This window comes from Rhinolophus ferrumequinum, chromosome 3 (genome assembly GCF_004115265.2).
Source record: "Rhinolophus ferrumequinum isolate MPI-CBG mRhiFer1 chromosome 3, mRhiFer1_v1.p, whole genome shotgun sequence".
Taxonomy (NCBI): domain Eukaryota; kingdom Metazoa; phylum Chordata; class Mammalia; order Chiroptera; family Rhinolophidae; genus Rhinolophus; species Rhinolophus ferrumequinum.
Genome location: NC_046286.1, coordinates 44,781,785 through 44,808,163, shown reverse-complemented (window position 1 = coordinate 44,808,163; position 26,379 = coordinate 44,781,785). Strand labels below are relative to the sequence as shown.

Here is a 26,379-nt window from a genome sequence, read left to right as displayed (position 1 = left end):
GAGTACTTCCTCATTCAGCCTGCTCATGCCATTCTAGTCAGACAAGCTTTCTCTTTCGCCTTCCACTGACTAAGCACTCATCAGGTGCCCAGCATTGCAGCTAGGGAGAGATATGGAAAGATGTCAGCAAAAGCAGTTTCCTAAATCCAAAGGCTTTTCAAGACAAAAGAACACTTGTCAAACATAGAAAGGCCTGATAAGGGCATTCCAAGTAAAATAGTTTCACCATGCCATGTCTAGTCCACCTATGTGCTTATGCATTATTCAAGCTGCCTCTTTTCCCCAAACTCCATTAAAATTTTTCCTAAATAGGGGAAAATAAAAGATGCACACTTACTTTGTTTTACCAAAAGAGTAGCATACTTTGGTGCTAGAAACAGAGCATGAGAAGAGCCCATGAAAAGTTAATGATCGGTATCTGTGGTGCCCCATGAGAACAAAGTCCTGGGGTACAGAGAATAGAGCACGGCTCCCTGTACACAATCAGGCACCCCCAGCATTAAGCAAACAGAAATCATCATGTGGGGGTTATGAAGATAAAGGGAACTGCAACCCTCCAGCACTGAGGAGTGCCTCAGTTCATTTACACTGAAAGAGTCAAGGTTTTGCAAATCTGATTAAAGCAAACCTCATGCACAGTTTGGTAATCAGCATACCAATGAGCTTCACTGCTGTGAAAGCAGTTCACAAGTATTAATTTTTCAGGGTTACAGATGATTTATGCAGTGTTTTTGAAATCTACAAAGAACTTGATGAAATGCTCAAGAAGAAAAACATCTAAAAGGAGTCCTTAATTATGATGCCGTTACCCTCTCCAATCTTTTTGAATTTTTTTTTGTTTTTTAAGGTAAGTGCTCCAAACTGTCCATCAAGAGAAAGAATTTTCTTTTTCCTAGGCCCATTTGATGCTTTTCATTGCTGAAACCAAATCTAGAAGAGAACCATTTGGCCTGTTTGTGACTGTCAAGATGTGATATTCTGAGGCTTGGTATACTGATACTATGAACTACTTTGTCCTTTCATCTCTCAATACATCGCAATGTGGGGTTTTCCATGTTATTTTAGTTAAATGGCTGTCATAGCCCGTAGAATTGGCAAGATACTATATTCTCACCATCAAGGCTCTGAAACTGGGCCAGGAACCCCTCTATTCTCTTTGCTGTGTTGCCAAGCTGCTTTTCAGAAGACCTAAAAACATTGAGACATTTCTGAAGTATGGTCATCAGTTCATCCTTTGCCAACATCCTAGAACAGAATCAGTGACAGGAGATGTAATATAACAGCAAAATTAATATAGTTAAAAAATTATCTACATAGTAAATGATTCTGGTCAGAACAAACAAGATGGTATACATTATTTATTAATAACTACCATGTTTCCCTGAAAGTAAGACCTAGCCGGACAATCAGCTTTAATGTGTCTTTTGGAGCAAAAATTAATATAAGACCTGGTATTATATCACATTATATTATATCATATTATATTATATTACGTTATGTTTTATAGGACCCGGTATTATATATTTATTATATTCATTATACTATATTATATTATACCCGGTCTTATATAAGACCCAGTCCTATATTATATTAAAATAAAACTGGGTCTTACATTAATTTTTGCTCCAAAAGTCACATTAGAGCTGATGGTCCGGCTAGATCTTATTTTCAGGGAAACACAGTAGTGTTTCCAGAGTAAGAAAAAAATCTTACATTTTCCCAAGTACTCTTTGGTTTAATATAAAACAAGTCTTTAAGTGAGTCTGATTAGAGATAATAATGTGATACAACCAATAAAGGCATTAATTAACATTTTAATTGAATTATATATACATACAAAGAATCAACAAAGACGCCTGCTATCATCAATAATTCAACATCATTTAAGAGTCCAGTCACTATGACAAACTAAGAAAAAAGCAGCAAGTGGTATAAACATTAGAGAGATGAAATTTATTATTTGCATATGATGTGACTGTAAGGGTCAAAAATCTAAGAGAACTGCAGAAGTATTAAAGAGTATAAAAGGGTATATGGATATAAGACAAATAGGTGTATGTGTTTTTGTGTGTGTACACATACCTTAATACCTTACATGTATATATAACAAATATCTTATATTAAACTTTGTAACGGAAAAAAGAACTACAAATGTGGCAACAAAAACCATAGAATACACAGCAATATACGTTATAACAAGTGTATGCCATATTAAAAAAATGAAAGCCCTGAATAAACAGACATTTTAAGTTCTAACCTACAGTAAAGATACAAATTCATTCCGAATTAATCTATACTTGTAACACTTTGAAACAAAATTCCAGTGACTATCTTTTTAAAATTCAGGAAAATTATTCTAAATTTTATCTGGACAAATAATTGTTACTAAAAAAGAAGAACAATGTGTGCATGCTACCGTGTGTGTAGTGCGGCTATTAATATATCAAAGGTATAAGCTACAGTCATTAAAATCAGATGGTACTTGTATAGGAATACACGGGACAGCGAAAGAGAGTAAGAGTCTAGAAAGAGATCAAGGTATATATAGGAATTTGGTACATGACACAAAAGTAGCATTTCAAATCAATGGGGAAGAGACGGGAGGTACTGAAAATAACTAATTTGAAAGAAACAGATCATTACCTCAATATATTTCAGATAGAATAAAAATGTGAGTATGGTGTAGAAGTAGGGGAAAGAACTACTTCATCAATCCTAAAATACTAGGAGAAAACAAAGAAAGATATTCAAGCCTGATAATGTCCAGCACCAGTAAGAGTGTGGGGAAACAAATACTGATACATTGGTGGTACAAGTGTACCTGGGTACAATAGTGTTTATATTTTAGACTCCAAAAGTCTGTATCTATGTATTTATTTTCTGAAAATAATTATACAAATGTGCAAACACTTTCAACCCTAGGTGATTACTATTTGTAACAGTGAAGAATTAAAAACAACCTAAATAGGTATCAAATTAGAGACTGATTAAATGTTACTTTCAAAACATGGGATATTACATAGCAGTGATAAATAATGAAGTAATACTAGTGATGACAACAAACATTTTATATGTACACACCTGAACCAGGCATCATTTTACCCACACAACATTGTATGATGTAGGTACTATTATTATTCCCATGTTAAGAGATGAGGAAATAGAGGCACAGAGAACTTATGTAACTTGTCCAAGGTCTGGTAACTGGCAAAGCTGGGATTTGATCCCAGTCTGCCTTCAGCTCCATGCTCTTTCTGACCATGCTATACTGCATTTCAAGATACAGTGTCCAGTGTCCATGGTAGAACATCAGGTGCAAAACAAGTAACTACCATGAAAAAAACAACTAAAAAAAACCAAATCCTAAAAATACAAGTTCTGAAACACTGTATGAGTATTATTTAATATGTTTGTGCATGGAAAAATATCTGGAAGTACAAATTACTAACAGTAGATGACCGGCTTTAAAAATTATATAACACAAAGGATAATATCAGAAGAGGAATGTTATGTTTTCATTTAGCTTACTATTAGAGTGACATCAACACGTTGAACAAACCAAAACTAACTAAACACAATTAACTGAAAACAACTAAAAAATGAAAAATTTATCCTGAAAAGTTTGTTATACGAGTATGTATCATCCCAAATAAAAAATTAAGGATTGAGTCTAGCCACTAGACTAGCATTTTTCAAAGTGGGTTTTCAAAATGGGTTTGAAACCATTAGTAAGTCATGAAACCATTCATTCAATAAAAATGTAATGAATACCTACTGCACACCAGGCACTGTTCTGGGCATTCAGGGTACACCTCAAATGAATCAAAAATCCATCCTCATGAAACTCACATTCTAAAAGGGGCAGGGGTAGGGTGGGGCACAGAGACAAATACTATCTCACATTTCTATACATGTTAAAATTAGTATTATGAAAAAATATTGAGCAGAGTATAGGGGGGAGAGTGCGGGGGGGGGTTGTGGGTAACTTTCAATTTTAAAATGGTTATTGAGCCTCACTGATGACATTTGATGAAATGTGAAGGAGGTATGACAGTGAGCTATACAATATCTAGAAAAGCTTTTCCTGGCAGAGAGAATAAAACATGCACAGATCCCATAGTAGGTGTATGTCTAGCATATTCAAAAAGAGTAAGGAGGCCAAGGTGACTGAAGTGGAAAGAGAGAGACCGAGCAGGAGATAAATTCAGAGAAAGGCTGGATCATGTAGGGTCATCATATAAACTGTGGCTTTTACTCTGAGTGAAAAGGGAAGTTAACAGAGAGTTTTGAGCAAATGAGTGACATTATCTGACATATATGAAAAGGATAATTCTGACTGCTATCTTGAGAAAGTCTTGTGAGGGAGCATGTGTGGAAGGAAGGAAACCAGTCAGGAGGCTAGTGCAGTAACCCAGGTGAGAGATGACGGGGACCAGGACAATGGTGGTGCCAGTGAGGGAAGCTGGCAAGGAGACGTTTGATTCTGGACATAATTTTGAAGGCAGAACCCAGGTTTGCGGCTTTGAACTATCAGAAGGATGGAAAAACAGCAGGAAGATTCTAGGTTTCAGGGGGGAAGATCAGACATTCAGTTTTGAAGATGTTAAATCTGAGATGTGTATCAGATATCCAAGTGGAGGTGTTAAACAGGTAGATGGACATAACAGTCTGGCACGCAGGAGGAAAGTGTGGGCTTTGGACACACATTTGTCATGTCAGAATGTCATGGAGAAGGGAAACCACCAAAGAACACTGAGAAGGAAGGAGCATGCAGTGAGGTTAGAATACAAAGCGAGAGAGGCTGGGCCCTGGAAGTCATTAAGGCGTGATGAACTGTGTGCAATGCTGATAATACCTTAACTAATGCCACACAGAGAACTGACCATTAGATTTAGGAACATGGAGGTCACTGGTGACCTTGATCAAAGTGGTTTTGATAATGTGCAAAAACCAAATCAGTTAGAGAGAGAATGAGAGGAGATGAACTGAAGATAGTGTGACAATGCTTTCGAATTTTTGTGGATTTCATCTAGCATGTTGTTTTAAAAGAAACAGAGTAAAATTAAAAAGAAAATATTTGAATTAAAAAGTCTGAAAGCCACCGCACTAGAGTACTTTGAAGAGAAAGTAAAAACACATCTAAGATAGGTCACATTAATGCGGAAAAAGAGCTATTTATCTTTAAGGAACTTGATTAAGTGATTATATCACTACCAGGAACATGGTCCGAAAAAGGCTTGTGATACTGAATGTGTTAAAGCTTTATAGGTTGTCATAAAAAATGTTTCTTTGACTAAGATAGAAAGAGAATCATTTAGCAATCATTAAAAGCAATCACCCTGCAGGGCAATGGGGTGTTCTGCTTCTGCTTCGTCGTGCAGAAAACCAGTCATTTCTGGTTAAGTACTGATTATATACACGTCTGATTGAGAACAGGCCCTAAGGAGAAATTGGTCAGTCCATGGCTAAAGCAAAGATCTCCTGAATAATGAGTTCTCAAGCTCTCCACAGACATCATCATTATAATACAGCTTCAAAAAATATTCAAAAACTTAAACCTGCAAGTGTATCAGTGAAGACTAGAAGAAAACAAAAAAAGCTTACAAAGAAAACATTCACAGAGACTGACTTCTTCAAAACCAACACGACAAAGCATCATTTATGATCATAGCAAGTGAAAGAGAAACCAAAAATATGCGTAATTCCCTCTAAGGCTTGATATTTCATCTTAGATACCACTCCTTCCAAGAAACTGCTTGACCTACCAAATGGAAGATAACTATCCAGTCTATTAGTTCCTCAGCACTAAGAGTATTACAACACTTACGCCTCTGTATTGTAATTGCCTGTCCACTTGTCCACTTTAATCCCTCACTTGGCCAAAATTCAGTGTAGATAAGACTCAGGGCTGTCTCTGTCATCAAATCAGTGGCTCCACCACTCACGCACAGAAAAACATTTTTTGAATGGATGACCCAGGCAATGGCCATGCACTGACAAAGAATTTCAAGACGTCAGGCCTTAGTGAAGGACAGTTTGTCAATTCTCAAATTGGTTCATGTTGGGGAGTCCCTGGAAATCATAGTGCCCTCTGTGGAACACCATGCTCTTTTTTGAATGTCAAAATGAATAAAGTTAATTCTATCACTTTATTTCTAAATGGTTAGAAACCACTTTAGTAAGAGAAAATAGATACATGTTATTGATGCATTATAAAAGTATAACCATGAGTTCACAGGGGAAAAAAGTTGTCAAACTTAGTTTAAGTAGCTATAACTGAGTTTTTAAAATTAGTATTTCTTAGCTACTTTTTCATTTTACTAGCAGAAAAGTGGTAGTGGGCACTAACTGTTTAATAAAGAAAACCTAAAACTACAAATTCAGAATTTTTTTTTTTTTTTTTTTTTTTTGGTTTATGGAGATAAAATAAAGCACTGCTCACTATTAGTGCTGAAATACCTTAGTCCAGTTTTGGACTAGATCAATTTGAGATCAACGGCCTAAAGTCATTCAGCTTCTCTCTCTACAACTAAGACTTCTCTTTTACTTCAATGGCTTTATTTCTTCCTCAATTTTTTTGTACCCTTTTCTTATTCCTCTTTATTTTCTAGAACAGTTTTCCTCAAAGTGTGGTTCCTGGACCATTTGTCCAAACATGGTGGAGTGTCTGCTTGTTAAATGCTGAATCCTGCTGACCATCACACTGAGGTTCCCAAGAGTCAGATTCAGAGTGTTTGGAGAGAGGGCAGAGAGGTACACCTTGACTACGCCTTAGCTGACTCCTAGGCACACTGAAGCCTGAAAACCATGACTCTAAAAGCAGGACTCTCAACATTCTTTGCTTTAAAATGAGCTGCAACAATTCAGCTGTTTGCCTGATTTCTCCACAAGCCAACAGATAATTGTGGAGGTACCTGATGGGATGTAAATTCAGGACTGGCAATTCCTGTTCTAAAAGAAAAAAATAATATTTTAATGGTGTAGTCTCAAAGATTCTGCATGGATAAATCTAGATTATCAAAAGTTAGATTAGTGCTATTGAGGAGGCATCTCAGAGTGCGGAGTTGTGTCATTTAGATTCCAAATCTTCAGTGTCTTTGAAGTAAGCTAAAGTGATCAAATGTTAATAGTATTACTTGGGTCATGTTTTTTCAACTCAATGAAAGCTGAGCTGACCTGCTAATATATTACTGTTTAATTCAAAAGCCTTACTCAGAAATTAGAATAATTTTTTTCAGTATAAAGTAAATGCCTTCAGCTATCAATCAACTTCAATTTACAAATCTGTTTCTGTAGCAAGCTCATAAAGTTACACTTGGGATCAGCATACTAGACACTGTGGCTCCTTTCATTTATGGCTGCAGCCTGTGCCAAAATGACTAGCGTCAGGATTGTGGGAGGGGGTTGCGCCTACAGAAGCTTACTTTGCTGGCTCATTTTAAAAATTTGAGTATGCTCTGAACATGGACGATTGGCCACAAACCCATATAAATTTCCTTTTACACCACCTCTCAAATAATTGGAATAGGTCTGAAAAATGTTCTGAACTTTGAAGGTTCAGATTTAAATTTCATCTCTGCCAACTGCAGGAAAGTCATTCAATGTTTCTGGCTTTGGTTTTCTTATTTGGAAGAAAATGTGCTAACTCTGGATGGGTAATTCTCAACTGATGGGATGGGGGGGGGGCAAAATAAATTCCCCTAAGAAAGGGGGCACCCTGTTTATTATCCCCAATCCAAGACTCGCTGCCACAGCAATCCACTGCACCGACGTGAGGGCGCAGTACTCTGCAGGTCCAGCTGACCCATCACGTTCTGATAAGTTGAGGATTCTGATTTAGATCAATCCTTAAAACCTCATTATTGAAGCAAGGTTTTTAGAATTTCAAAAGTCTGAAAAATTCTTGATCTAGTGTTTGATTTCTAGATGGCTGTTTAGAAATTCTCTCAATAGAAAGGTAAAATTTCCCTCATAAGGTCTTTCAGAGCTGACCAGGAAAAGCCAATGTACTCACAGAGCTCACTGCTGAGTTTGCATCAGTTTTACCACTTCCTATTCCCAAATGGTGTTTTAACTTAGACATAGCCTTATATATTTGGTTGAGTGAAAAAGTAACCAATTCATATTCTGTATATAGGGTTGTGGTCTTCATGCTCTAAGAACTGACACAAGAGAGGAAGTTACAGAACACAGGCAGAACCAGTGTACTCACGTCAAATTCGGACACATTATAAAGGTATACCTGCATGCCCCCCACACGCACATCAGTGTCTGTGGCATACATTTTTAAAATAACTGTGATATAAAATTTTATAGGACTTTTCCATTCATAAATAGGTAACAAACATTTCAGCAAATTATGACAAATACCTTATAAATACTTTTTTAAAAATTGGGATATAACTGACACATAATATTGTATTAATTTCAGGTGTACAACATAATAATTTGATATTTGTATATATTGCAAAATGACATTGTCTAGTTAACATCTGTCACCATGCATGTTACAATTTTTTTTCTTGTGATGAGAACTTTTAAGATCTACTCTCTTAGCAACTTCCAAATATACAACACAGTATTAACTATAGTAACCATGCTGTACATTATATTCCAGGGCTTCTTTATTTTATAACTAAAAAATCTGTATCTTTTGACCACCTTCACCAATTTTGCCACCACCCCACCCTAGCCTCTGGGCAACCACCTATCTGTTCTATCTACGAATTTGGTGTTATGGCAGGATTTCCTTCTTTTCATGGCTAAATAATAATTATATATATATATTTTATATATATATATATATATATTATATATATATAATATTTATATATACACACACACTTACTTTATCTATTCATCCACTGATGGACACTTGTTTCCATGCCTTTGCTGTTATAAGTAACGCTGCAATGAACATGGGGGGTACAGATACCTTTTTGAGTTAGTGTTTTCATTTCCTTCAGATAAATACCTAGAAGTGGAATTGCTAGGTTATATGGTAGTTCTATTTTTAATTTTTTGAGGAACCTCCACACTGTTTTCTATAGTGGCTGCACCAATTTATTTTCCTACCAACAATGCATGAGGGTTTCCTTTTCTCTACATCCTCATCAACACTTGTTATTTTTGTCTTTTTGATAACAGCCACACTAAAAATGTGAGATGATATCTCATTGTGATTTTGATTTGCGTTTCCCTGATGATTACTGATGTTGAGCACCTTTCCATGTACCTGTTGGCCAGCTGTATGTCCTCTTTGGAAAAATGTCTATTCAGATCCTCTGCCCATTTTTTAATCAGATTTTTTTTTCTATTGAGTTTTATGTATTCTTTATATATTTTGGATATTAACCCCTTATCAAATATATGATTTACAAATATTTTTTCCCACTCTGTAAGTAGCCTTTTCATTTTGTTGATGGTTTTCTGTGCAGAAACATTTTTAGTTTGATGCAATCCCACATTTATTTTTGCTTTTGTTGCCTTTACTTTTGGTGTCAAAGTCAAAGTCATTGCCAAGACCAACGTCAAGATTACTGCTTATGTTTTCTTCAAGTTTTATGGTTTCAAGTCTATGTTCAAGTCTTTACTCGACTTTGAGTTGATTTTTGTATATGATGTAAGATAGGGGTTCAGTTTGATTCTTTTGCATGCAGCTGTCCAGTTTTCCCAACACAATTTATTATAGAGACTGTTCTTTCCTCCTTGTATATTCTTGGTTCTTTTGTCATTAATTGCCAAATATGTGTGGGTTTATTTCTAGGCTCTCTGTTCCATTCATCTGTGTCTGTTTTTATCACAATACCATACTGTTTTAATTACTACTGCTTGGTAATATAGTTTGAAATCAGGAAGCATAATGCCTCCACCTGTATTCTTCTCTCTCAAGATTGTTTTGACTATTTGGGGGCTTTTGTGATTCCATACAAATATTAGGAATTAAGTACTTTGTAATGGCCACAAACTATTTCATCAAGTAGACCTATGGTTACTTAAACAATCAAACAGATTTTTCAAGAGAAATACTGCCTTTGAGGTACTTAAGAAAAATAATTAAAATTGGAAATGTTACTAGACTATGTTTCTAATAGTACCTTAGTTTTTCTTTATAAATAACAATCAGTGATCATTTTATTATTTTCTCTCATGACTCGAATTGCTTGAAGACAGGTGATGAGAATGTCTGGTTTCCTAAATTCAGATGATTCCTACTGAGAATGTCTAAGCTGACAAGGGTCCTGGACTTTTCGTCTACCTCTAATCTTTACAAAGGGGAAAAGAAGAAATCCAGTCTGAAGGTTCCCAGATTCCTACTCTATTGTAGCCCACTCTTACCTATCCTTGTTGTAGCTGCTATATTTGATCCGTAGTGGTTTTTATATTACTGTTTCTGATCTCAGCTTAGCAAAATGACTGAAACTTTGCTTTCTATTGACTGCTTCTGCTTGACTGAGATCCCTAAATCCATATTTTAGATCTTAGCAAAGAATAGTGGAAGGTGCAACAGCTTTGAAGTCAGGCCTGGATTAGAATCCTAGTTCCATCAACAGCTAACAACAGCTCAGGCAAATCACTTAAACACTATCTGGGCTTCGGTTTCCTCAACTGTAAAGTGTGGCTAATGGTATCTGCCTGAAGGTGTACTTGACTACTAGACTAGAAAATGTACTGAAAGTGCCTAAGGCAGCGCCTGGCACACTGCCAGCCCTCATATACGGTGGTTACTACTGTCACCATTATCATCATTGCTCGTGTTTCCTTACCCTAGTGTGGAATTGGCATTCTTCACTCTTGACTTGTACCCCAAGATTATCAGTGCCAGGGAGATGTAGAAGGAAAAGAACAAGTCTCTCCCTGATAAAGGAATCTGTGAATTTGGGAATACCCAACAGGAGAAGGAAGCTAATCACTAACCACAAAGGTTAAAGAGGAAACCCAGCAAGAAGAATCCACTGAGTGTTTGAGATAGGTATGTTAACTTGAGCAGAAAGCAAAAGAAGTTTCAGAAACAGTCCAGTTGAAGTATATAAATACACAGAAATCTTTCATTAGCACTCAATAAAATGAAAAGAAACAGCTTGTCAGTGTCAATCTAGTTTCCACAGGGAGTTACTTTTCCAGATAGCATAAAATTAGTTACCTAGCTTAAGCTGCACCTGCTACATCACTAACATTTGTATTATTAATTCTCTGGACTTAAAGTGCTTTCAATGTGAATTTTCCTCCTACTGTGCCCACCTGTTCTTTTCTTGTGAGCCCAGAGGAAGCCAAGACTTAATAAGTAGTCAGTTTTCAGGGTTCTTTATGATATTTTCATATAAGCATTTATATCCATTGAGGAAAATGATAAGACTATGTGCAGAAACTTAACTCACATTTGATTTTCCTTTTCTTACTGTCCAAGTAATGGAAAACTAGAAAGCCACCACATGTATAAGAATTAAAGCCAAGAAAGACAAATGATTATAACGTTAAAAGGTACATTTGTCAGGGATAACTGATCTTTGATGTCCGATAATAACTCTAAGATATCTTATATATTCATATAAATTAGATAATTTATGAAAGATCCAATGTTACTGTGGTCAGGGCCAGCTCAGGTGGGGGAAGGCATCAGAGCCACTGCCTACCTGAGGTTGCTACTCAAGGTCAGCAGAGACCTCCTTCACAGGATGTACTTCACCTGTGACGCGTCCCTCCACCCCGCTAGGTCAGGGCCATGCTGAGCTTGCTTTCCGTGACTCCTTTCCGTGCCATGACATCAAGCTGGCTAAATTGAAATTATTCATATCTACGTTCTCCTTGTGTAGTGTTAATATTTCACTAAACAAATATTTGTTTTACTTTAAAAATCACAAGTTCAAAACCAAGCAGAACCAAAACCAAGTAAAAGCAGAAAAGAAATGGATGGTTGCTACATTAAAAACACCGTAAGCTACGAACACAAATTCAAGATAGATATAAATATTAGACACAACAGGCTACTTATGAAACTCCTTGGCAGGCAGAGGTCTGGCGGAAGGTGTTACTTACTGGCAGGCTTAGATCAGACTAAGAAGTAAACACCACACTACCTTAGCAGCTGCAAGGCCGATGCATACTCCTCTGATTCCCATATGTTCTTCTCTAAACATGTGCAGTACAGCTCTCTGATCTGTAAGTGAGCAGCACACTTGTAAGGAACCAGAAGCAATGGACTAAGTTTGCACACTACTAGTGTGCAAAATCATAAATGTTCAAGACATAAAATTAATGTTATTAAAAACAACCATTTTCTTTAGATGACAACAGACTTGGCATATATCACATGGATCAGGCTTTATGAGAACAGCATTTATGTAAAAGCAAAATGAGACTATATTGGGACTGGCTGTTATCACTGGTCACTTTGCAATAAGAAAATGATAGAAATGATAATGTGATTATTAAAAAGGTTTAATGGCAGAAATTATCTTATAAACAAGTCATTTACATATTCTCTAAACCTTTGAGTAAAGGAAGCAAAGATTTAGGGATACAGAATTCTTCCATTAGCATCCAGTCTATAGATGGCTCATAAGTTTATGGTATGACACAAAGGCCAGCAGAGCACAATTTTGCAAGGAGTAGAAGTACTGCTTCCGTTTTAGCTCCTGTTGCAATGCAAAGTTAACCATTAAGCATCCTCAAACAGATTTTTTCCATTTCAGTGGAAAAACGGAGGATTAGCTCTCTGTTTAAGTGATGAAAAGTTATTAAATAAAGTTAAAATGCCTTAGCACAAATACATTATAGGGGCAGTAACACCACTGGATTCACGTGGTTGTTTCTAGTTGTGGCCATAGAATAAAAAAATTACCAGTAATGTGTACAGCTGGAATGGTTTTAGATTGTGCACTCACTGCAAGATTTGGATCCATTTCAAATTCTGATACCTGAATGCTACCAAAGTCAAAGCAAGAAACTACGAATATTCTGACTTTATAGATTCTAAATGAGGAAGTTTTAGTTACCTGTCGACCCAATGGGCACTTGGGAAGAGAAGAGGTGAACTGATGAAGACATCTCAAAACCAGGAAGTAATTTGTATGGTAAACATGCAGGTTTTCTAGTAATGACTGTGTTTCCTCCTAAAAAATCACAGAATACATATGTAAGTCAGTAATTTAAAAAATATAATAAAATCTATTTCATGGATATGAAATACAATTTCTGGAAAATGATGGGAAGATTCAAAATTACAAATTAACCTCCTTAATTCTGAAAATTTATGATGCACACAAAATCCAAGGATAATGGCTAGATATGTCTGATTTAGTATCAAGTCTGGTGGTATTTTACACACACCAAAATTAATACTGTAAGTTAATTTCCTCCTACCTACAACATTGCTACAATAACTTGGTTCCCCAAAATATAAGTGTGCAAAAGAGCACCTTGTTGGATGCCTGCCTGCACTAGCCACCTGGTGTGTGCCACAGTGAAGTAGGCCCATTACTCTATCTCACTGGCATCAGGAGGGTGAGAAGATGACCAGAGAGCCCAGTACCAACGTAATAAATAGTTGCTGGGGTTCCACTTATGATGTATGTTTTATTAAAAGTACTGCTAGAGTTGTGTTTGAAAGGGAAGAAAGAAACACTGTAGAAGAAACAACATAGGAGATTCTGCCTTTTGTTGATAATCTCCAATATGTACTGGTTTTATTCACTTTACCAATTAAGAAAAAAAAAACAGTGAAAAAGAGAAATCCGAAGCCAACAAGCTTTATAATTTAGAATCCAGTAAGTATGACATGGGAGATAGTGTCTTTAAGAAACCTATGGTTTGACTAATCTCACAAATCATTTCAAAAGATTTTTTGGGTAGGGTGGGGGTTTGCAGGGAAGGAACATTGTTTTCTAGAACCTTCTGAAATAGTTTATAAGTCATTTTAAAACACTGTATCCTAGCAAGCACTTTTCAGGTCTCAAATACTTTCATAACTGCTTTCTTCCATAGTGTTTTCTTAAGAGGATTATGATTGGTGGCATGGTGTAGGGACCTGGCCCACAGGCAGATCAGCTGGCTGCAGTGAAGGTCTCCTGGCTTCTTGGGACACTGTGTACCTGAGAGCGGCCTGCAGGGCCTGCCAGATGATTTCTCCCGTGGAATGCTCTTTGTTTTGCTGTGCCTATCTAACCTTGCTTCTTCTCTGCCTGCAGGCGGATCACTACCCTCTGGCTGGCCGCCACCAGAGACTCTCCCTGGTCTGTAAGCCTCGATAAACCTATGTCTCCCACTCAGCTGCCTGCTGTGTTCTTTGGGCTGCAGCTTCTCAGGCCCAAATCTGGAAACACCTTGGAGTCAGTCTAAACACACAGTCTGCAAATTTTTTTCTCCTCTAAGAAGTCAAATAAAAGACTTTTAACTACTGGGTTGCTTTTTTTTTTTTTTCCAGTAATATTTTGCAGATAGCCATTATTTTTAGCAGAAAATAATACCTCAGCTATCAATAAATTCAAGTAAATCTAATCTACATAAAGCAAGAAATCTGGTATATTTTCCTAAACTCTAACTCACTTAGAAATCAATTCCTTGGTCAGCAACCTATGGTCATTATCTGAAAGTCTAGGGCAAATGAAACAATAGCTTTTAATATCAAAATGTTTTTCCTCCCAGTACTTAAGTAGTAATTTCAAAAATCTAGGTCTCCTATCAACACTACACAGTATTATCAGTACAAAGGGTACTTCTGCCACCACTGAAAGTGCACACTTTTAATTCTATGTTTACTGTAAACTATAACAGAGATTGCATACAGTCAGTAATTGTTTGCCTTGATGTGAGCTTAAATAGCTTTTATATGGGGGAGTATTCTGGAGAAAAAGGAAATCTATTACTGAACAATAATCATACATCATGATAATTGTACTACCTATTACTTTTGCTCTGTGAAGTAACTATATGTACATATAACTGAGTGACACAGTACAACTGAATGACATGTTCAATTTACTTGGATGAAGAGAGAAAATCAACTCTTTACACATGATGGGCAATGCTGCACACTCAAGAAACCCTGCCCTAGAGTGTGAGATGAGAGAGATGAACATGCTTTTCTCCCAGATGGTCTTGGGCCCTTATACTTCTTAACTGCGTGATTACATCCCTGGGCTGAGTGGAATTCTAGCATTTAAAAAATGTTTTGTTTTGTTCATATAGCATGGCAGACTATTTCATCTGACGCTCAACTGAGTTTTGAAATGAGTTTTGGTTGCAACACTGCAAATAAAACTGGCTATGTTGGACTTAATGAAAGAAGATCTATCACCTTTCAAAGGGATTTTCAAGAGTCATTTTGACCATACCAGATCTTTGTCTTATGTGCTGACTTTAGAACCTAATCTCCACATAAGATTCCACTGTTACATCTGTTATCAGCTGCAGCAGAAAACATCACAAATGATTAACTTCAGTTTTTTTCATGTAATCTGTTCTCTAAGTTCTTTGTCTTACCGAGATACACATCTGCAAATGCCTTTACCTATCCAGGCCAATAATTCCAAATGCACTTTATGAACACTTTTTGTAAACTCAAACTTGTAAAAGGTTTTGATGTATGAGAAAATTTCCCACTTAACAAATTACAGCAGCATCACACTATAAACATGCAAAAACAAAGCCTGTTGAAATAGTAATCCTGTTTTCTGGTCATGAAATATTTCCTCTGGCATCTTTTCTGTATACTAGTAATAGCTGCCACTGTTGTAATTCATAATTATGGTAAGAGTGATTCCTTTCAACAGAAATACACTTTGCCTAGGAAGTCATTACTTCCCAAACAGGTACATTTTCTTTTGACGACCTTTTGGTCTTTACTGATCTTTGATACAGGTACAGGAAAGGAAATACTTCTCTGCTATAAGAAAAACAGAACAAATACGTAACAACCCCCTCATTCTTCTTCAAACTGCCCAGACATGCTCCAACCTCAGCTCTTCCACTTGCTGCTGCTCTGCTTGGAATTTTCCTCCAGATTCCTGCATGGCAAGCTCTATAACTTCCTTTAAGTCATTAGTCAAAATTTGCCTTCTCATGAGGTCCTTATTTAAAATTTCAATCCCACTCTGCATGCACAACGAACTTCATATTCCCTTTTTCTCCTTCATTGTTTTCTCCTTAGCAACGATCACTAACATAGCTAATTTACATATTTAACTTGATAGCATATAAGCTTCATGAAGGCAGGGGTTTTGTCTTTGTTCATTCTTCTGTTCTCAGCACCTTGATTAATACCTTGCACACAAAGAAGGCACTCAGAGAGGATTTGTTGAATGAGGAAGTGCATTAAGAACAAAGGCCAATACTCGGTCACTCTTTTAAATAAGAGCAACTGCTTGTCTTGCTGAATGTGGGCCAAATTTACTAATTTTTCAAAAGAGGAAAAAAGTTTGAATTCGTAATGTAAATTTTCTCAATTTGTAAATGTTGACTCAGATTTTTATAAAAACACTGTGGACCTAAAAAAAACCACCTTTATATTAGGCTGTGGGTTGCCAGTCAATGTGTAATACATCCTTTAGAAGCAGCTGTCTCCAACCACAGCACTGTAATAAAATAGTGAAAGACACTTTCACTCTAAACTAGAAAAATCAACAGACACATTGATTAACTTTTTTTCACAGACATCTTCTATTTTTTGAGTTCAGCAGGTAGCCTGCAGATAACTGTTTCAGGGTAAGGGTACAAATCTTTCTGCGCCATCATATTTCTCACTATGTAAGTTTCATAGTGAGATATAATGCCTCTAAATGACAAAACATGCAATCCTAAAATGAATATGGCACAAATAATAAGAAACAGGGCTGCTAAGCGCAACAAGGACAAATACAGTATAAATAAATGCATACAAAATACACAAACAGTTCCTGAAAAGCAAAGATAAATGTCAGGCTATTTTTATAACAGATCAGGCTAGACATTCTTTCCCTTTGTCATCTCAATGGTTAAAGGTACTCTTTAAAAAAATCTATTCCTGGCTTCTGAAAATACACTCTTGACAGAAAGTTATAGCAGGAAATGCACTTGGCAACTAGCTCACTCAGCAGACAGCTAATCTATCTAATCTTAAAAGACTCAGTAAACATGCATCCATCCATTTTCCAGTGGTTCTTAAATTTCCTTTTATCAAAATAACCTGCATTAGGGTTTCAGGATTTCCTATACTGCTCTGAAAAGGTTACAGAGATTATTACAATGATCATTAAACCCAATCTAGAAGTGACTTTACATTATAGCCCAGTGTGGATTCTCCATTACAATGTTGAATAAAAGCCATTCTTCACTGTAATGCTGTTATGTCAATTATACCTCAATTAAAACAAAAAGGAGGTAAATTAGTATTTAGAATTATACAGAACACATGTCCTCTAGGAACTAACATTCATTTATTCAAAATTTGAAAATAGTACATATCAGCAAAACTCACACATAGAACCAGGGCTTAACTTCAATGCCATCTTAACTTTTTTACAATTTTCTAACAACTTTTTCCTAAAAAAAGCATGAAGAGTATGAAAATAAGTGTGACATTTTGGGTTTCTAATTGTCCACCAGTAAAGGACTTGTTAAATAAAATGAAGGTACATTTGTTTAATACTATTCCACTCTTTAGTACTGATATGATTTATAAGATTAAGTGCAAAACAAAACAAGGTAGCAGAACAATGTACATATTCTAAGTTCATTACTTCTTTCCTGGCATTATATTATCAATATATAATGACATTTTTTTCATATCCAATCAATACCCACTTAGCAGTGGGTCCCTAAGCTGCATAGCTTCTATGTGCTTTTATTTATGACAGCCTTTAAAAGATCATTAAAATGAGATTGCCTGCATATTCCAAAACTGCTATGTGGAAAGAAAGTTGAGATCTAAAAACTGTTTTCAAAGTAGACCACAGAAGAAACCTAGTGTTCTAGTTAATATTTTTTCTCAATTAAAAAAATCTTATCTCTTAGGTGAGATTTTGTGTCATCCTTAATAGTAACATTCCTATATGATTATCAAGACTTACTACTTCATTCTGCAAAGCATTTTAGGATGTACAGATATGTTTTATAAAATTAACTCAATAAATGGTATGTACATATTCTTTTTCATGAAGAAGAAAAGGAATAAAACTGAAACAAACACACCCACATTCCTACCTTCAAAAATCTCTCATTGGTCAATAGTGCAACTTGCTTTTCTGCAGCTTGCTTTTCCACGTACCTAAAATGTTTACCATCCCATACACAAAAAGAGAAAATTAAACATTCTAAATAGTTGAATAGCACATGGGGGAAAAGAACTGCCTCGACTGGTGGTCACATTCTTTCATTTTTTTCTCAAAAATAAATTCAAGATGACAGTCATGGTTTGATGGTAAGTTTTAACTCCTTAAATCAGCTGCACTTCATAGTGTAGTGGTCTAATCATAAACAAAGGCCAGGAACTCCAGAAACAGAAAATGTTATTTATAAAAAATAACTCTGGAGAATCTGCAAATTATGTCCCTTTGTAAAAATTTTTCTTTATGCCAAATTTTCAAATCCAACAAAGAAATACCACAATTAAAAACAGAAGGGTTTTAATTTGCTCCAAAAAAATATTAAAAGGTTATTTTTCTTTTCCCCACTTCAAAAACAACTGGATATAAAATCCCTTATTTTGCCCCAAACTCTATTATATGTTAAACATGTATTTCTTTTTTTACCTCCTAAATGATGGAAGACGTCGGATGTTTTCACATTGATTATCTGATAAAAAATTTATTCTTCTCTTGGCTTCTGGGAGATTACAGCACAGAACACTGAGGGGCTGGGAACAGAAATGCTCTAACAGAGAAAGCTGAAAGAAATGCGAAGATTACATATATTTGTTATATTTTGGCAGTAATTCTTCTCCCACATGTCTGGTCAATTTTTTTTGTTTTAATAGAAGTATTTATAGCACCGATACATTTAGCAATGTTGCAGTAACACTACAAACAATGCATAAATGATTATATGTATTTAATGTTTTAGGGCTCCCATTTTGTTGACAAGATCAGAAAATTATCATCTCTGAAGTATAAACTAAAAGAAACTAATATAAATGGACAGATTAGCTATCTACAGAACAACTCACAATAAAAGTAAATGTGAAGGGGAAAGGACTGGGGTGTGACCTAAGGGTCTAACTGGAGGCCCAAAACTCTTTTAAGAAAAGAGTCAATGTGAAAACTGGTCTGCTAAACAAATGAAAATGCTACCATGTTAGAAGCTTTGCCTAGTGATAAAAAAGAATAATGAAAAATGAGGAATGGCTAAAGAAAATGTACCTTTTTAAATGCAGTTTTATATCACAGAGGAAAACATCGTATAGTATCTGATAGAATTTTAAGTATTCTAGTAACTAGAATGCAGTGGTTTCCACAGGACAAGGAAGAATGATTTTCCAGATTCTACCATAACTGGTTAAGATATCTCATAAGACTCTCCAAATGCTAAAATCTCTACTCTAAGCAACCTTCTCATGACCAGCTTGGGTTTTCTAGATACCTTGATACTGGAGAGACAGTTCCCTACATAGCAGACAAAACATATTTCCATCACCGAAAATAACATTCTCCATCACAAATTATGTAATATTTACATGCTACTTTATATATCACTCTTAAGATATCTGAGCTTGATTCTTCCTGGTAAACTGATAATGAATTTCTGAGCCTATAGAGCTACAGACCAGATACCTAGGTTGAAGTCCAAAATAGCCCATTTTGGAAAGTATAAAGCTGTAAAGCAAAGCACCACCCTAACTTAGAAGCAAGTAGAAAATAGAAAGCAACTATTCATGCCAAGTGCTAAATTATTTTTGCACATATTGACATAATCTTGTTTCTTATTTATATTTTCCAATTACATTAATGTGATAATACTTACTCCAATGTTAACACACTTTTAAACATAAGAAAAGTGAAAATCAAACATGGCAAAGGCCTTGCTGGAGGGGAGGAATGGGAGCAAGTCACATGAGTTATGGCAGAGTAACAGATGGGATAAGAACCCAGTATCACTTAACTATTTTGTCCAAGTTGTTCTCAATGTCTGGGTCAATTAACAATTTGGTTAACTGATCTACTACCTAATGAGGGAAGGACTTCAACATACACAGAATGATTATATGCCCTATTCTACCTTGTAAGAAATCAGGACTTACACAAATTTCCCACTTATACTTAGGAAAATTGGACAAAGGGGCCTAAAGATTCTGCCACTTAATAGCTATGTGACCTTGGCCAACCTACTTAACCTAAGCATGCTTTTTCATGTGCAAAGCCGAAGATAATAATACACATTAATGAAACAAAGTAAATACTTAGTAGTGCCTAGCACAAAGGAGGTGCTTAGAAAATTTTCAGGAACCTATAAAATCATCTAATCTGATGCCCCTTATTTTACAGATGAGAAAACTGAGGCCCAGAGAGATTAAGTAACTTGGTTAATGTCATTTTCTTCACTCACTTTTTCAGTGGTATTTGAGACTACAATGTCCATTTCCTGCAACTTTTTCTTCTCTTGACTTCATTGATACTCTACTTTTTATTGGCTTTCCTTTTTGTTTTGTCTCCTTTTCTATTGCTCACTCGTGTCACTTTGTCTTAGAATTCTGCCCTTAGTCCTTTCCTCACTCCTCTGCTTCATGCCTCATCCTCATTATATTACTTAACCACCAACTTTTAATGATAAATCTTATTTTTAGTCCAGATCTTTCTCTTGAGTGCCAAATCTTTATGTCCAAAAAAGCCTAAATTAACCATATTCAAAAAGAAAGTCATCCGTTCCTAACAAACTGGCTCTTTCATTTATATTAACATGCACACTTAATAAATGGTACCAACCTCCAATACATCTGCCAAGCTAGAACCTGTGTGTCTGTCGCTTATGCTCCTCTCTTACACATCCTACTAGCCACTTAGTCACCAGGTTCTGTTGATTCTACCTTATCCTCAAACGTGTTTCCTCCTCTCTAGTCCCACTATCCTACCTTAGTTTAGCCCTTATCATATCTTGTCTAGACTACTGCGATATCCCTCTGATAGATCTCTCTCCCTCTATTGTTGCCTTTGCCTGGAATGCTCTTCCAATTCTGACCTGGCTAGCTCTTCTTCCTCAGGATACACTTCTGTTCTCCTATAGAATCTCCAGGGATGTTTCTTTCAAACCACTGACTACTCAGAATGGTAAATGCAGGTTTACTCTTCTGCTTCCTTCATTAAACAGTGAACAATTTGAAGGCAGAGATTTCTTTGTGCTCTGTTTCTGCAGGGCTCAGCACAGTGCTTGGCTTACAGCAGGCTCTTGATAAATATTAATACTTATGAGTAAATAAATGAATAAATTAAATGAATGAGAAGTAAATTAGAAATTGTTATACCTTAATATCATTTAATCTCACATATTGCTAAGGTAAATAGTATTTTCTTGCTTTAACATACTTTTTGTTAAACATCTAAATTAAAAACAAAAGGACACATATTAGCCATAACAGATCACTACAGTGTTTTATGTGGAATCAGAATATATGAGAATTTATAATCTTCCAGGCACTACATAAATATAAGGTATTATCATACTGTACTTCTGTACTGAAGGTTACTAATATATAGGTTTTAATCAATTTGACAATTGGCATGTATTCACAATGACTACACTTTGCGAAGGTGTTTTAGGTAGTTGCCAAGAGAAGGAAATAATATTCAGTTCTAAACAACTGAAGAATGGGGTCCTTTTTTAGTTTAGGACATATGTTATAAAGCTAAGTTCGTGAATTTTTTTCTGGTAATTCATGAAACCTTAGTGGAAAATGCACTCCCAATGCAATCATATGAGAATAAATATGAATGAACACACACACACACCTGTTCAGGGAACAGCAAACTATGGCCCTCAGCCTATTTTTGTATGGCACAGTAATGTTTTTTACATCTTTAAAGGGTTATTTTTTAAAAATAAGGAAAAGAAGAATATGCAACAGAGACCACATGTACCATGCAAAGCCAAAAATATTTAATATCTGCTCCTTTACAGAAAAAGTTTAGTGACTCTATATAACATTTCCTAGATAGACAGTCCATAAGCTTTCACCAGATTCTTTTGAAAAAGGTCCCTTATTCCCTCCACCCCCACAAAATGGTTAAGAAGCACTGGAATGGAGGTCATTTTTCATTTTGATATCTAATTAATATATTTTCTACATTCTTGCTGCAAGGTAACCAAACAATGGTAGAACCTAGAATAACATAGCTTGAATTTACTTATTTCTAGATTTTGTCATTTAAAATGCCTTAAGTATCACACCAAATAGTCAGTTTGAAATAACATGCAAATTATTTAGAATCAGCTTGTGAATTTTTAAACCCATTAGTGTTTTCTTACCTGAAGTCCTTTTATAAAGTTCTGAATTGAGAAATCATGATACAAAAAGATGTTGATCAGAATCTGCAATACTTTTTCACTTAGTTTAAAGGGAAACTGAGTTGTAAGAAGTAGCTGAAAGAGAAAAATGGGGGGTAGGACACACTTCTTGTTAGTCTTTACTATTCATAAACATCAAGTATTAATAATGAGGCGAAGAATGACAGTATAACACAGTAACTATGAAAGCTCTAAGTAGCTAGGTTTTTTAGGTCAAATATCAACCAAAATTTTAAATTAATTAATACAACAATAATAACAAAAAGAAGGTATTCATACTATATCTTCAGAATCAAAGACATCCATCATCCTCCCTTCAATTCCTAATTTGAAAAAATACTGCCTATCAAATATATAACTCCTTTTCTCCCATCAGAAGCCACTGAAGAAGCTGCAGGCTTTGGCAAATCTTGTTATCTGATAGGATTTCTTTTTCATCCCTACTGATGCACATTAACGAAGAGTAACACATTATGTACTGTTAAATGAGAAACCCAAAATTAACTGATGTCTACTTAAAAACTATAAAATAGCTGAATCTGTATTACTCAGCTAATTTTCAATGGCCTATAGTAAAGACTGTACATCTAAACATGAAGTCATACTAGGCTTTTTAAACAGAAGCATTGTTATAGAAGGCCAACTGAATCTGGCCACCACCAAGTAACTTTAAATAATATAGCAACATAAAACACACCATAAAGGAGCTGAGTCTAGCAACAATTTGTGGAAGGTCAATACTAAAGAACTGTATTTCTATATGGGTAGAAATATAGAGCTAAGGCCTGGGAAAATGGTAGTTATTTTCAGTCAAGAGCGGCATGACAAGAAAGAGTCTACTAAAAATTTCTAATCATTTAATACAAAATGTAAGAGTCAAAATACTGTTACTCTTACCAGGAAGTCACTAAATTCTATAAAAATTTATTTTAAAAACCTACAATTTTCCATTGAATAATAACTGATTGATAAATATCATTCTTTTCATAAATCTTGTATTTTATCTGTAGAGGCAATACTATACTACTATAAAAATCACTACACAAAAATATTAAAATATGTGAAAGAATATGTTCAATATCATACTCTGAGAGATGCAGAAAGTTATCATTAACATTTATATTTATAATCTATTCTTAGCAGTTTTCTTTTCATCTTATTACCACTGGTAAATTGTTTTTCTTTTTACCTTATCAAGAACCGTAGTCAGGTGCTCCTTGCAAGACAAAGATTGGAACAGTTCTATACACAATAGAGATGACACTGCATGAGGAAGCAACCGATGGATGATAATAGGAGATGTGGCAATTCCGAAAATAAGTATTAGTGGAAATTCATGTAGATGTTGACTAGTTTTCAAAGGAAAATACAAAAGTGGGATTTCTTTAGCAAATGCATTTCAATACATATTTCAAAATAAGACCACCTTTATTTTAATGCCTTTTTTATCAGACAATGCTAAGGAGTATTTTCTAAATACTAAAATTTTCTAGGTCACTTACTTTGCTTTGTCAAAGTGACATAGAAATAGTTATATGCCAGACATTCCAGCTCTGAAATCAATCTATTAATGGTTCCTTTAATTGTATAAATAAGAATACGGAGGTCCAGAGAGATCAACTGCCTCCCTCTAAGGTTATACAATCTCAAGCATTAGAAGAGGTTTCAGATACCATTCAATTTAACCTCTCACCCAAAGTTTGAGTCCTACTTACATTCTTCCTCACAGTTAGATATCCAGCCAATGCTTTAAGAGTTCATTGACATGAAGTTCACTGATTTTCAAGGTAACTTATTCTATTTATGGACATTTCTAACAGACATTCTGTCATCCAGCCATAATAGCTAAGAATTAGAAGACTTTTCTTACGTATCCATAAGACAGTTTTTAAGGACATTATTAAAAAATGTTACATCCTTGCATTCTTAACGCAAACTTATTGGACATGATTGATTCTCAGCATTACCAGTAGGAAGAGAAATGTAAAACAGTATTCTGAGAACTATAGCAGGCCAGAGTCCTGTGTACTATGGCTGACAATTTTGCTTGTTCCCTCCTGTTAACTATTGCTTTTCAGTATTCTAGCTGTATGCAGTTCTACCAAGGTAGGAGTAAAGTGCCTGGACTCTGTTACTGTTTTAAGTTCTTCCTTAATTTTGATGGTAAAAGTAGTTACAAGTCTGATCTCCAAGAAAGTAGTTTTTCTATCACTATCCTGTACTGTGCATTTTCCCGGCAATGTTAAGCAGTGCAGTGCTAGCATTAAGTCTTAGAATAGAAAGCTTAGTTTCAATGGGGGGGGGGGCAAAAGACATTATTAAAATAACTGTAAGTGCATTAGTAAATTATTACACAATATAGCTTTAAGGCAAACGTAGCCATAACTATTAAGCAAGGTAACACAGAAAAAAAAACAAAATAAATTGTATCTTAAAAAATGTACCATGGGAAATGCCTATCACTGGATTTCAAAATAGTGTTAGTTACTTCAATTCTGAATCTCATAGGATTGCCTTGAAGATCCAATGAGATCATGGAAATAGATTCTCACTAGAAATACTACATAAGATAATATTATTCAGAAAATATTCTTGCTCAGTAAAACCATGTGTAACTCAGAACTTCTAAGGATGGATAGGTATCAGAAAATAAGACTGGACAAAAATATCTCAACTTGTAGGAGTTTATCCATTTAATGGGCAAATAAGAGACAGACAACCTTGGGAAGAGAAACTGTATTTTAAATTGCCTTATCATGCTAAATAAAAAGAGCTAACTTTTGTCTTTTGATTCTCATTCTTTGGTCAAAAAGCAAATGAAAATCTGATACGAGGTCTTTGAGCATTCAATTATAAGGAATTTGAAATCATCTTGGTTTCCATCCAGATGGTATTAAAATGAAATTAAATTGCCATTCATTGTCTCTGAAAAAAAGGTTGTTTTTTAAGTTAAACATTGTATGTTTTCTTAATAAAAAGAATTTTGCACAAAAGCCAGGTGATACACCATCTACCTGCTGATAATTATGAAGTCTTGGAGTACTTTTGTGGTGAAGCTTTCCATATCCTTTAAGATAAGCACAACAGGAGGAGACTGCCACTGGCTAGAAGAAGTCCTCTTTTTCCCTGGCATTTTTGGGTCTGTCTTCTTTTAAGCCATGGTGGAAAAAAGGAGTTAAAAGTAAGCCTTACCACTCAAACAAGGCCATAGTGTCACATAAAAGATATATCTCCCTTTACATTTCACAGTAACATTATTTCATTTATTTTTCCCACACAGTAAATAGAAACTCATCCTAACAGTTATTAGCAGAAATCTTTGTGTCTGACGTGGGAATAATAACCAAAAAGAAAAAGGTTCAGGAAAATCTATAACTCATATGACATATTTATATTTTCTGCTATTGAGACAATGACAGGGAAAGCATGGGGACAAGAGAACATTCTCTATAAAATTGATTTTTCTGTTAGTAGAATGTCATATTTTGCTTTGTTTTAAGTTGAGAACTATTATTTTTAATTAAAAAGCATAATTGGTAACACTAATTACTGTTGTGCTGATAAATTTCAAGTTGAAAAGGATCTTAAATATCACCTGGTCCAATCCCAATATTTTAAAGATTTCTGACAAAAATTGCATGTAGTGTTTGATATCTACAAAATCTAAAATTCTGGATCAAATTAAGATATTATGGTAAGCATTAAACCCAGTTTAATACCTATGTAAAAGCAGAATGAAACTTTACTTACAATGACTTCAGTAAATACATTCTTCAGAAAATGTCAGCAAATAGTATAGTATAGCATTTTTTCCTATAGTATATGGTTATACAGCATTACAAACTAAGGCTATGGTTTTATGGTGCAGTTACTCATGAATCACCTAGGTTACTCATTTTCACCAGAGACTAA

General features: G+C 35.2%; 1 protein-coding gene across 3 annotated transcripts in view; it reads right to left on the bottom strand.

Annotated features, from left to right (window-relative positions):
* Window positions 1–26,379, bottom strand: part of ORC3 (origin recognition complex subunit 3) — a 49,602-nt gene that overhangs the window by 11,358 nt on the left and 11,865 nt on the right. For 2 of the 3 annotated variants that reach the window (XM_033101155.1, XM_033101172.1), the window contains exons 7-14: window positions 25,482–25,615; window positions 23,657–23,816; window positions 22,429–22,542; window positions 18,726–18,859; window positions 18,178–18,241; window positions 12,996–13,112; window positions 12,078–12,157; window positions 1,115–1,245 (exon numbers count right to left, since the gene is read on the bottom strand). In XM_033101155.1, coding sequence (XP_032957046.1) covers window positions 1,115–1,245; window positions 12,078–12,157; window positions 12,996–13,112; window positions 18,178–18,241; window positions 18,726–18,859; window positions 22,429–22,542; window positions 23,657–23,816; window positions 25,482–25,615 — 934 coding nt within the window. The remainder of the gene's footprint in view (window positions 1–1,114; window positions 1,246–12,077; window positions 12,158–12,995; window positions 13,113–18,177; window positions 18,242–18,725; window positions 18,860–22,428; window positions 22,543–23,656; window positions 23,817–25,481; window positions 25,616–26,379) is intronic. The other variant, XM_033101162.1, reaches the window with a different exon arrangement.